Source organism: Carassius gibelio, chromosome B7 (genome assembly GCF_023724105.1).
Source record: "Carassius gibelio isolate Cgi1373 ecotype wild population from Czech Republic chromosome B7, carGib1.2-hapl.c, whole genome shotgun sequence".
NCBI classification, from domain to species: Eukaryota; Metazoa; Chordata; class Actinopteri; order Cypriniformes; family Cyprinidae; genus Carassius; species Carassius gibelio.
The window spans coordinates 11,028,706-11,042,222 of NC_068402.1; the positions used below are offsets into that span (position 1 = coordinate 11,028,706).

Sequence of the window (13,517 nt, forward strand, 5' to 3'; positions counted from 1 at the left end):
TCAAATGGGACTGGCTTCTATGGTCAGATGAAACTAAAAATTTGCTTTTTAGCAGCAAACACTCAAGATGGGTTTGGTGAACACAGAGATAAAAGTATCCCGTGTACAATGAAATATACTGCTGTATTTTTGATGTTGTGGGCCTATATTTCTGCTGGAGGTCCTGGACGTCTTGTTTAGATACATGGCATCATGGATTCTATTAAATACCAAACAGATAAAAATCAAAATCAAAAAGGAACCGACTCTGTTGAACATTTTATAATGGGCCCAAACACAAACCTTAAAAACAACAAAAATGGGTCACTGGGCACAAAAACAAGCTTTTGCTATGGACATTCCAGTCATCTGACCTGAAGCCTATAGAAAGTGAGTGGGGTGAACTGAAGAGGAGAAGCTAGGAATCTGAAGGATCTGGAGAGATTCTGGATGAAGGAATGGTCTCTGATCTCGTCAGGTGTTCTCTAACCTCATCAGGCATTATAGAAGAAAACTCAGAGCTGTTAAACTGGCAAATGGAAGTTGAAATGTGGCCAATGTGTTTTAGAGAAAAACATTTATTTCATAACGATATTTCCCCCAATTATAAATTCTTATTATCCAATGAAAGGTTAGGTTTTTGTGAATTGTTTAAATAAAAGATCAGAAGGATTAACAAAGCAGAGACATTTTCACAGCCTTCTTTGATCATATTTACCAAGGGTGCTGACATTTTTGGCCATGACGTTGATTTTCTCTCGCGCGCGCTCTCGCTCTCGCTCTCACTCTCGCTCTCGCTCTCGCTCTCTCTCTCTCTATATATATATATAATCCCCCCCCTCCCACTCGCCTACTGTGTTTAACCACGATTGTGATTATTTTTTAATTCATTTTTATGTACTTCCAACTTCAATCTATCAATCAATAATAATAAAAATCTCTTGATAATGGTCCCAAATTTTAAAATAAAATTGACATTTTGATCTTTTGGGGTCACTAGCCCCACTGCAAATGAAAGCTTTCCAGAATCAGAACTAAAATCAGTTTTTGCATTACATTGCATTACATTACATTGCATTTGCATACAGATTTCAGCCATAAAGTAACTTCCATTAATTAATTAATTAATACACACTTTTTTTGGAATTGGAAAACAATGCTATACAATACATAATATTAATAACTGGTTTTATGTTATTTTGAACGAAGTCATAATAAATACAACTGCACAGTTGTCAAATGTATATATGATACTCCACCATATATTACTAGACATTATGTGCATATAGTACTATTATACCTCAAACTCTGATAACAGTTTCTGTTATTTCTGGTAACAACAACTGGATATTTTCATAAAAACACTCAAAATATGCATTAAAGAAAACTTTTTAATAAATGAGCCATGACAGACAAATGGATCAAGGCAACACATATCATTTCTAGTATTTTGAAACATAAATACTAAAATAAACATTTTGAACTGCACATTCTGTTACATAAATATACCTAAAAAAATATATACCTCAGTCTTATGCAGCACATTCAAGATTAAAGAAAGGTTTTCTCCCCAGTATAAATATATAAAACAAAATAATTCTGTGTACCAGTATATCCACTGTGGCACTGGCACAAGCTGAGGCTACAGATTCAATTGAAGTAAACTGAGGTATTATTATACTCAAATGTAGTCCAACTGAAAAGTTATTTTAGGGAATACAAGCATACAGAATTTGGTCTATTCAACCTGCATCAGCATGTGTAGCTGCTGTCGGACAACAGCAGTATTGAAGGAAGACAGGAAGCGAGGTAATTCCCCCCTGAGAAGTTCTTCTAAAGGTACAAACTGCAGAATCTGCCTGCCCAGCTCAAGCTTAACTTTTTTCATCTTCTCCAAAACGTCCCGGAGAAAGTCCAGCAGCCAGGGTAGTGCTGATGGTGGAGAGAAACCTACGCACACAAGAGCAGCAGGAGGCCAACCAGACAAGCAGTGGAATGTGATGTAACGGAAGCACAGGTGGAGTGTGAAAACCAGGCCGGAGGTGAAGCGTGTTAAGACAGAACATAAGGGAATCACCAGGGCCGATCCCTGATGCTGTTTCTGCAGAGCAAAAAGCACAGTGTTCAGAAGCTCAAATTGATAGTCAGGTTGTCCGTCGTGCAATGTGGAATCCTGTACCTCACAACGGGATAGTCCTTGCAAAAACTCTGGCTGCAGTTTAACGCCTACAAGTGTGCCGTCACACCAAGACTGGCTTCCCAGCACCAAACAAGATGTCACATCAGGATGGCTGCAAATCTCAGATAAGATGCCTACAGGGGAGTCAATGCTGCAGGAGCTGCATACTGGCAAAGCTCTGTCAGAATGATTTGCCGCTTTGACCCTCAGGTTCTCCTCCAGAGCTTCATTCAGGAAGTCTAGCATTTCTTGGTCACAGAAGGTGGAACTGCAGACTTTCGGGAGGACAGCTCCCTCAAGGGCAAACCAGGCTCCCAAATCGCACTCATCCAGTGGGCCACTAAGTACATTCTCACACCCTTCTGTCCCTGCAAAGTGCCTCTCTATGAACGGCCCATAATTTCCTTGGGCAAGGCGCTGCTTCCATCCCTGAAGTTCCATTTCCTTGCGCTGATTGAAAGAGCCCATCTGCTTCCTTTCACAGAGTTTTGCCCATCTGGCCACACCACCACGGCAAACCCAGCTTTTCCGAGGGAGGTAGTGAACATTAAAACGTTTTGTATAAAACTCTGCAGCATATTCCCTGAGCTGCTCCAATCGCCTGCGCTGTTCTACACTCATGCATTTAAAAAGCTTGAGGTTCTCCTGTATTGTGTTAACTTGCAATGCATGGAAAAAAGTGCATATCTCTTCATGCTGACTTAGAAACGAGTCTGGAATGCAGTGGCGGGGAAAGAGCGCCGCTGTGGATGCCAGGTCTGGTCCGTAATTACGGATTAACTTTGAGAGCAATGGCCGAATTTCTTCTTTGGCCTGATAGTCCAAGCACACTATATACAGTTCTGAATTTCCAGACTTGCTGGTGCCTGGCTTGAAGACGTTCACGGAACGGAAACAGCATGCGAGGAGATACAGCAGACAGACAGATGAGTGTTCAAACAGTGTGAACATCTTCAGGACGAATGAGCCTCCGGTTCCTAACAGCAGAAGCGCACAAACGGCTTCGCAGTATTGAAGCGGGGCAACTAATCTCTCCTGTTCCCCTGGGTCCCCCTGACAGTCAAAGCTTCCATCTGCTGTAACCAAATCAACACTGTGCATGCTGCTCACAAATCTCGGCAGTTCCAGCAGATGCTTCTGAAGCATTATGTCACCCGTGTTGTCAGAACCAAAGAACCACCAAGGCAGAGTGTGTGTGATGAGTCTGTCATCTGTGATAGTACAACCACGTCCGTTGGCTTCATAGTATGGATTTAGAGTGTTTGCTATCCAGCTCCAGTCACAATGAAGGCCACTTGTCTTGAGGAAGTGATTTAGAGCTGATATGAAGGCACCAGGGGCTTCACATAGGTGTATGGAGTTCATCTCGCCAGTCTTCAACGCATTCTCAGGCAGAAGTTTAAAAGTCCCTAGGATCTCATAGAACTTGGCCCAAGCCTGGGTGCACAGCTCTGCATTGGTTGTAGAGCGAAGGTGGGCTGTAACACTACCTGCTCGGTTGGTGAAACAAGTATGCTGGTGCCATATTGAGAGGTTTTTATCGCTGAGTTGATTCTTCACTTCATTTAGTGATTGTTTCAGAGCTTGCAAACGTGGGTGACTCACATGAGGATCACAGAGCACCACACTTGGGTCAGGCAACGTCCATTCTTTTCCAGCAGGGGGGACATAACTTCTGACCTTGTTGAAGAGCTGGTGAATCTCCACACGCATTTCCTCGTTACATGTTTCAAAGGCATATGATTTTTCTGGTACCGTTCTTTTTCTCACTCCACGACCCTGGTTCATCCTCCAAAACTATGTTTGGCGACAACAAACATTCAAAAACTGTAAAAAACAAAACAAAAACAAGGATGGTCAATAAAGATTTTCATAAGCACTTTAACATGGCAGAATGAAGAGTTTAAAGTGAAAGTTATTTCATCATTTACTCACTCCTTACTCTCATGTGGTTCCAAACATGTATGACGAATGGAGACAATTTTGGTTACCACTGACTTCCATTGTATTGGTGTGTGTGTGTGGGGGGGGGGGGGGGGGGGGCATTATGCAAAATGTCTTTTTCTATTTATTACAGAATGTCAGTCATACATGGTTGGAATGGCATGAATTCGAGTCAGTAATGATTTGGGGATAATTTCTTGGATTAATTATCCCTTTAACTTTAACACTAGTAAGCACTGAAATGTTTCTAGTGAGTTCTTATTAACAAACCTAAGCTATATTTTCTTTAACATGACAGTGATGCTCAGTAAGTCTCATAAAAGCTATTCTGCATGCATGCTCACATTACTTATGTATAAAGTGCACGTGCCACTGCAAAACCCACAGGCAAAGGGTCAAACAGCACATTATCTCTCCGATACGGTCCGTCACAATTACTTGGGATGCCCTGATAATTATGTATTCCACGATATATCTAGAATAATGTTTTATGGCAATTTATGCGATGTGGGGTTACAATTTATGTCAAACTGAAAAGCTTAGGTCCTGTAACTAATCAACTGTGTCATCATTTTAAAACAATTTTTACCTTCACTGGTTAATTTTTAATGTGATAGAAATGGATTCTAACATTAAACAGAAGTACACTTATATAATGTGGTCTCTAAATTAAAGGGTTAGTGCACCCAAAAATTTCATTTCAAACCCGTAAGACCTCAGTTCATACATACATACATACGAAAATGTATGTCCGTAAATACATTTTCAATGGAGGGACAGAGAGCTCTTGGACTAAATCTAAAATATCTTAAACTTTGTTCCAAAGATTGGAATGACATGAGGGTGAGTCATTATCTCATTAATGACATAATTTTCATTTTTAGGTGAACTAACCCTTTAATATTAGCCATAAAAGCTACATGCACAACAACCACAAATAATTGGCAAAAAGTTTAAGTTTAAGTTGGAGTATATCCTGTCACACCGTTGTACATGACATTCAATTAACGTTACTCAAGGAAGGTGACAACTAATGTTTTGTTTACTTGCAATGATGCAGTTCCCTGCGTTCAGAGAAGCTTGTGATTTGCTCTGTTTTTACAGACCACCAAACGCATGACACATTAAACAATCCATTAGACAAACAACTGCGGGAAAACCCCAGTGTGTTCCAACATTTCTGAGGAGTACGCTTGTTTTTGTCGTTGATTGGTTGAACTAATAACGGTTAGCTAGCAAAACAAGCTAAGGTGGCTATGTATCTTAGAAATGAAAATAAAAGCATCGCTAAAAAAATATAAACTTTGATTCATGATTCTTATTTTGATATTATATTAAACGGATGCATTTTCTGCACATCAACCGAGTACCGAAAGTGTTGGCAGATGAACACTATTATAATGGCTAGTTTGGGGAAGATTTAAAGAAAAATACGATGTGTCGATTACAGCCTGATAAATTGACCTGGATCACTAAAAAACATCTTATAGTATTATTTTGAGTTAAAGTTTATCATCGTTGTCAAGCTACTAACAGAATGAGATCTGCCTGTGCTTACCAACCTCTGCACGGTTTCTGGCTTCCTCGCGCATGACTTGTGCCTTGTGCTGCAGCGCGACGCTCGTTCAAGCTCGACTGTGACATGAAGGGGGAGTGACTTTGTAGTTTTGTTAATATGAATTCTAAATTGAGATGTTGCAATTAAATTGTTAATGTTTTTCTATGTCTATAGTGAGAAAAAAATAATAAATAATAATAATTAAATAAATAACATCGTTGACTGCTCTCATCTATTGGCTTTCTAATGCATACTAATTTACTGTCTTACCCCACTTTTACAAATCTTAAAAGCACACAAACACACACACATTTCTGGGGACATCCCATAGGCATAATGGTTTTTATACCATACAAACTGATTTTTTTTTCTATCCCCTTACCCTAACCCTAAACCTACCACTCACAATTTTTTTTCTCGCATTTTAAGGTGTTCAACAAACTTAATTATGTATATGATATAGGCCTATAGCTTGTTTCTTCATTGGTACAAAACATTTCTCCACACGGTCAAACTTTATACCATCATTGTGGGGACATTTGGTCCCCTTAATGAAGGGAATACCAGGACCACACACACTGTACTGAAAGCAAAATTCCTATTCTCCATATAGCCACAATCTTATGAAGACAACCAGACAAATAGGCTCTTTAACTGTGTTTATTTTGTATCCTGTGAGTACTTGATTTTTTTTATAATATCTGTTATGTTGTTGTAGTTAATGAATTTTTTATGCATATAGACTGATTTGGTTTGTCCTTTATCTTAACATATTCTAATAATCATATCCATAAATAACATGCTGTTATATACAAAAGTTTGGGGTCAGTACCATTTTTTAAACACATTAATGAGATAGTTCACCCACAAAATTAAACTGTCATAATTTTCTCGTGGTTGTTTCAAACCTGTATGAATTTCTTTCTCCTGCTGAACACAAAAGAAGATATTTTGAAGAACGTGTAACCAATCTGTATTTTTCCCATACTGTGGAAGTCAATGGGGACCAACATTTTGAATATTATTATTATTATTATTATTATTATATACCTTAAACCTTACTGACCTTAAACTTTTAAACAGATATGTGTATATATTTGATATATGTTTAGATATAAGCATATAGGTATGCTTTATGAGTACAATTTGTTATTGCATTAAATAGTGTGTATATCTGTGTTTTGTGCCATCGAACAACAAACCCCTCTCACATATAAAACAGATTGCACTATTTGTTAAGCAACATCCACTGTCCTTTTCTTTGATTTATAAAACAGCATGCCACACAACAAATTGAGTTTTAACCAATGAAATGTATTGAATTCAAATCATGTCACCCATAGAAAATGGGGGGAAAATATTGCCAGTAAGCGATAGGAATGTGTGTGAGCAGAGATAAGAGCGATGCAGAGAAATTTCCCAAGGCTCAGCATATTAGAAGTATGTGGCCATATAACTGCCTGTGCAAGTGTGAATTTAAGGCACAGTAATTTGCCAGGGTCAGATCATTACTATGGAGATGATAAACTGCTCACATGTATGGAGAGGTTTATTGCCATGGTGACAGGCAGATTCTGACCCCATTGCTTACAGTAAATGCCCAAGAAACAGAAAAAGGTTCACTGGAGAAATTCAGACCTATGTTTAAGGTGACAATGAAAGTAAAGAGAATGAAAAGAAAGAGTGATGGTACACCAAAACATTTTATAGAAATATAGACAAATAGATATTGTTCCTATGCCAACTAATTATGATACATCAGTGTCAAAATGAGCAGCATTTAGATGACCGAATACAGCTGAGCTGATGTGTGGGTGCTGTCATGCATATAAGTACACTACATGTGTGCTCAAGTGTATTAATCGACATGAGGGCGCTTGCGCTTGTGCTTGCATGTGCGTTCAGCTGGCTCATATGACTGTTCATTCGTGTGTATGAGAGATGCATTAAAGTGGGCACGCTTATGTTGGTTAGAATGCAGAATGCTAAGAGACTGATAAACACAAGCATGGTAATGAGAGAACATGTTATGGTTCTTAATTGTAATGTCTTATTGTTGTAATTGGAAATTGCTGGCTTCATCCGCACAAAGAAAGAGAGCCATGAGCTATCACCACAGTGCCTTTGAGGAAGGCATTTGACCCCAGGTTGCTCCAGGGGGATTTTCCCTGTAATAAATATACTGAAAGTCACTCTGGATTAAAGTGCCTGGTAAATTACTGCTTACGTACTTATAGGGGTCTATACCTTGTTCTCTTTAACACGTTGAGTCACGATGAGAGACTGTTAATGTGGTGATCAGTGTTCTGTTCTAGTACATGTACAGATTTGTACCCAGCATGTTCTGTAGGACTGTACCACTGCTAAAATAATGGGAGAGCATGTGAGAAAAGGTTTTTGCTGAAAACTGCAGCACCTCATACTGTCAGTGTCAGAAAGGTTGCTCCCTGTTGGCTGTGCTTTATAGGGTCTGACCTGAAATGTTAATTATAATGTCATGTTTTTGGCTTTGTATTTTCCCCCTTTTAAAACCAGTCTGAAAAAAAATTAATAAATACATTTGAAGCATAAAGCCTGAAATTTGAAATCCGATAATCTTTGTTGTACTTTTGTACAATTTCGAAAATGACATTTTACTGCACTTTCTCTCTCTCTCTCTCTCTCTCTCTCTCTCTCTGTCTCTTTCTCTATTTCTCTATATATATATATGTATATATTGCATGTATTAATCTTAAATAAAAAACATTTTGAATGTTCTGTGAATTGTACAGTACATCACTATAGATTGCATATTTTTAGTTTAATATTAGGATTTTTATGACTCTTCAGTCACACTCCTCAGATAATTGGCTGATCAAGCGTAGTGTGTGAGTGTGTGTTACTATACATACTCTCTCCACACTCGTGTGTTTGACGGGTAATTGATTTAGACATGCTTTTGCAGTCTCTGATCATTTGGTTTCCAGCTTAATAGCTTAATGCAGATGTCTTAACAACATGACAAATTGGACATCACTGGACTCATGTCATTCACATAGTTGAATGGATAAGGAAATAGCTGCTCATAAATGTGGAAATGATTAGTAAAGAAAGGTAAGTGTTCATCCTGAAGCTTTGATAACAAGCTTGCTGCTTTACTAAATAGTGCAAAAACAGCTTGAAACCACAGCATGTCCCACTTCTACAACACATGAAACAACAGCTCCTCCAAGTGGCCTTTTCTACTCCTCTCTCTACTGCTTGTCTAAGGTTTAACAGACTTTTTGGTAAAAATTGTTTACATGTTCTTGATGTCACATTTGCATTTTTTTTAGGGCTCCGATTTATCAGGTTAGGCTACACTTTATATTGTAATTATTGTCTATTTTAGTTGAATGTATATTAATTTTAAATATACAAGCTATCTTATTCATGTTTTGCCTACAGCTTACATTATTGCATTTGCTGGACTAGTTTTGGGTTTTCCCAGTAGTTAAAAAGAGAAAACAAATCTCCGGTTTTTTTTTTTTTTTTTTTTGTTTTTACAAAATACATAAATAAATCGATTTAACAAAAAAAGTTATCATTTCATATAACAGAGCTGAAATAATAATGGGAGAGTAACGTAATGAGAGTTGCTTGTTTATTTCAATTGTCTTTTGGGCTGATGTCTGTAAAAATCTCACGAATGGGTAACATTTCAGTTAACTGTAAATTACAGCCGTTGTAGTTTGAAAGTTATGACACAAGAGTTGATAACGGCCTGAATTTTCCCAGACAGTCAATGGACAATGCAGCGGTGGACAAAAAGCCTGCCCATGGCACGATTTCATTGGTCAGATAGAGCGACGCGCTCTTCTAGTTGGCTGTTCCATCTGTCACTCAAATCCACTCTTCATTTTCAAGCACTTCCTCCGCAAACAGTCCACGGAAAGCCATAGACAGTAAAAGAAATGGACACAGCGACCCCATTGGAACTCAATTGAGACAAATGAAGCCCAGTTTTAGCGTTTTTTAGCACTTCCGTTTCTGACGCGCAGACTCAAACGAAGCTTGACGACGTCAGCAACCTGTCTGCCAGATGTAAATCTTCGAGTAGCTGTGTGTGCAAACTGCCATCGTTAATCTTGCAGAGACGGCGAGCTTGAGCGGGGAGTTCTTTGTCGTGAGTGAGCAGGAGTAAGTATTCTGATTAATTATTTTGTATAGTATTTTAAAATGTAACGCCAGTACGCCATATTAAGTTAATTGCCTGCGAGCTTCTCCTCCTGTCTGTACGGTAATGCGACAGAGAGCCGAGTGGTTATGACGCAATCGTTAGCCTATTTTTTACAAAAACTGTTTATAAGGGGCCATAATGTAACATAGAAGGTAATGGAGCCCTTTATACATTGTCGTGTATCTTTAGAAATAAATAATGGACAAACAGAGTCTTTAAACGCCTCAGATGTAAAGTTATTCGCTGTCAAAGTGACGCCAAAATGAATGGGAGTCAATGGGAATGCTAACGCAAGTGAAGTTCTGCTAAAAGATGGCAGCCCCCACCCGACTTCAACTTCCGGTCGAGTTCCTTGCCCCTTGCGGAAAGCCCATCACCGGCCAGCCCACCGCCTGTCCTCTCATGTCTGGAGTGTCCGGTTGTCGTGATGAAGTCTGGTCGTGATTGCATGGCGACCGGACGGAGCTGAAAGCACAGAAGTCATGATGGAGACCGTTGAGCAACTGGTGTCTTTCCAGCACATCCATGTACAACTCAATGGAGGCGCTCCGTGGGGATTCACCCTGAAAGGAGGACTAGAGCACGGCGAGCCGCTCATCATTACTAAAGTAAGACAGGAGTTTACAAAAGTTAGAAACCCTTCCTATATGCTAGTGTGTGTCTTACTGATTATATCCAAACATTTGATTTCATTCTGCTGAAAGTTTAAACGCACTGTTTATGCTTGGATGAATTGTAACGGTGCCCTCGTGGATGTTTGGGAACTTTGTAAAAACTTAGTGGTGAGGAAATGGACATGGATATAAACAACAGCAACCTTAAAGCTCTTGCTAAATTACTAGTTTCACAAACTGCAGATCATGAATCTCATGAGATCTGTGAATCATTGACTTTTCAAGATCCATAAAAACCAAAAGAAATGAATGTATAATCAGTGTTTTCATAAGAGACCGATTTCTACAGCACACTTACTGGACACAGCAGAAGTGACCTGGACTTCTGCACAAAGTAGCTAACTTACTCCTTAGCTATTTACTTTCATGAGTTTTGGACAAAGTCATTCCTGCTAACATATCCAAAATCTGTTTACAGCTATCTTAAATAATTTGTGTTTTACACTGAGATTTGTGTAAAATAAGTATTCATGTTATACATTGTGTATGTATTATTTGCATTACTTGTCATTAAATTAAATAAATTGCACTTATATTGCCCATCTTGCTCTCTAGAAACTGCATCTGCATTTAAAAACTGAGTTTATTGTTGTTTTTATTTAGAAATAGGTTGTGGGATTATGAAAATAAGGCTGTAGCAATAATGATCAGTTTTAGAGATGTCTCAGGGCTTCCTCTTGTGCACAACATGACTCTTGCTTGCTGCTTTGTCATCAGCTCATTAACTTCATCTTTAGTGTGTAAAACCAACTGTGATTGTGGTACATTGCAGTAATTTAGATAAAGCCCTTGTATGAGCCCGAGGCGGATAGGAACTTACTCATGTACAATGATTTTTTTTTAAACAGAAATAATTAGTTAACGAGTTCAAATGCACACTTTAAATGCTTCAATTCAAATAACTGAAAAAGCAACTTTATTTTCTCAAATAAATAGTTGTTAATATATATATATATATATATATATATTTATTTATTTATATTTAATCCACCTACTAACAACCATCTTTTCCAATGAGTGTTTTTTCCTCACTGGGGGTTAAAGTGAATCATGTTTTATCCCCCTCCGCCCCATATCCTCTCCAACGGCATTTGACCAAAAAGTTTTGATTTATTTTTCTTAAATGAAGAAGTTTTGGGGGACAAGACCCCCAGAGATCACATTCCCAGACTCTGCCCCCTCAGTCAGTGGGGAGGAGGGAGTGGAGGTCTTGAGGGGGAGGCTGGTATTTATTTTCTGACAGAGGGAAGAAATTAATTTGATTAGTGCCTTTTCAGCGTGTCTTAGGAGTTTACAGCTGTTTATACTGGTGCTCAACTTCTTGATAACTTGTAATGTGCATTCAGTCTGGTTTGGCTGTATAGTCTTTTCTTAGCTCTGCTGTGTTTAATTTAATGTGCTTTAACTTTTGGCACTTTAGCAGTGATATGGTTGCTTTTATCACTTCCAGGCTTTTGACATTTACATGTCACTTGATATTTGTTTCTCAATGTATCGCCAGCAGGATCAAAATGCATTCAAGATGAATATTGCCTTAATGATTCTGAGATAAAACTGAGTTGTTAAAAGACAGATTTAACACTGTTGGGATTTCATTTTGTAATATTGCGCAATATAATTTTAAGTGAAGCACCAGAGATGAGTGAGGTTTTGTAGCTGGCTGGTTAGTTCTCAGTAAGTGTCAACCCCTGGTTTCCTGGGGGTTGAATCATGGCCAATCTGATAACCTCGTATTCACTTGCTGGACTTGTTAAACGCTTAAACTGAAACACATGCTTGGTCCAATGCATAACCCTGCATCTGTGTCTACCTGCTTCTCTCACTTGTGAGGACTTTATTTGGATGTCATCATAAATCTGATATACAGAGGCTCCCTCAGCGTTAGATTTTATTGTTTATCTGTGTTTGCATTAGCCTTCTGGGGCACATGGCTCCAGTTGCTGCTGCTTACACTGATAGTTTTTCCATCTGATTTGAAGGCAGAACACAACCTACATGTTTGTGTGTTCTGCTCTCTGATCCTATCTTCTTTGCACCCTAAGGGCATTATTTTGAACCCCCAGTGGTCTCTGAAGACATTTATCTCAAACAGCAAACATAAGGACCTGGTGCCCAAGGCCAGACACAACACTAACCCCCAGGTGTTCAACATGCTCCTATTAAAATCCCATGATGGGTCATTCTTACCTCAGCCAGCTGCAAGAAGATACAATGGTATCAAGATTTATCAACAACAAACAGTAAGTGGACATATTAGGTATCTTTTGTGGAACCTTCAAGTCTGAAAGTTGGAATTAAAATGGACTCTGATGGAATTAAACATCCTTAATTTTGAGTTGAACTTTTTTTTAGGGGTTTCAAAGCAACTTGTCCAGTGCATGACAAAACACTACCAGACTTGTGAAAATGCATGTAAACATGTTCCCCCCTCCCTTAAAAAACCTCAAAGACTTTTGCATTGAAACGGGCATCGATTGAACATGAAGAACAGGCTGATTTATGTATAAAAACCTCATTGTTGCTGCCCCCTCACCACTTTGTTAATCATCCCTCGTCGCATTCCCTCTTTTTTTTTTGTTCTTCAGTTAAAGCGGAGATGGAAACATTGTGCATTTCCTTGCGTTTCTCTTTTTCTGCAATGAAGTTTATGTAGACCACATGGCACTCCAGTCATCCCTCTCTTCCCACTCCTAATCGGTCAGTGGAACTTATTCTCAGGCGCTGGAGTTTTTGAGGTGAAAGAAAGAAGATTTTGGACAGAGAGATGGAAATGTTTTACTAGGGCAAAATGTTAATGTTTTAAGTTTGCTGGCAGTTTAAGTTCACAGTGCAGCGGAACACTGACTGCTTGTTTTTTTATAACTGCTTTAGTTCCGGAAGTGTTTTTTTTTTTTTTTTCATTTATTCCATTTGGTCTCTCCATAAATTTTAAACCATGCACTAAACCAAACAGTTCTGAGATGAATCACAGAATAACTAACTTTG

At 38.7% G+C, this 13,517-nt stretch overlaps 2 protein-coding genes across 8 annotated transcripts in view; one reads left to right on the forward strand and one right to left on the reverse strand.

Moving 5' to 3' along the window:
• Positions 1-1,352: 1,352 nt before the first annotated feature.
• Positions 1,353-5,744, reverse strand: cmtr2 (cap methyltransferase 2). 4 transcript variants are annotated; one of them, XM_052560117.1, is made up of 3 exons: positions 5,665-5,733; positions 2,159-3,985; positions 1,353-2,080 (listed from the first exon to the last, which is right to left on the reverse strand). In XM_052560117.1, exons 2-3 carry the CDS (start codon positions 3,944-3,946, stop codon positions 1,718-1,720), a joined length of 2,151 nt encoding a protein of 716 aa, XP_052416077.1. In that variant the 5' UTR covers positions 3,947-3,985; positions 5,665-5,733; the 3' UTR covers positions 1,353-1,717. The 4 variants fall into 4 exon arrangements, with proteins under 4 accessions (XP_052416077.1, XP_052416075.1, XP_052416074.1 ...); XM_052560115.1 differs by having other exon boundaries at positions 1,353-3,985; positions 5,661-5,744; XM_052560114.1 differs by having other exon boundaries at positions 1,353-3,985.
• A 4,480-nt stretch (positions 5,745-10,224) lies between these two features.
• Positions 10,225-13,517, forward strand: part of shroom4 (shroom family member 4) — a 39,747-nt gene continuing 36,454 nt past the window's right edge. For 2 of the 4 annotated variants that reach the window (XM_052560097.1, XM_052560098.1), the window contains exon 1: positions 10,225-10,466. In XM_052560097.1, coding sequence (XP_052416057.1) covers positions 10,341-10,466 — 126 coding nt within the window. In that variant the 5' untranslated portion in view covers positions 10,225-10,340. The remainder of the gene's footprint in view (positions 10,467-13,517) is intronic. The other 2 variants (XM_052560100.1, XM_052560101.1) reach the window with 2 other exon arrangements.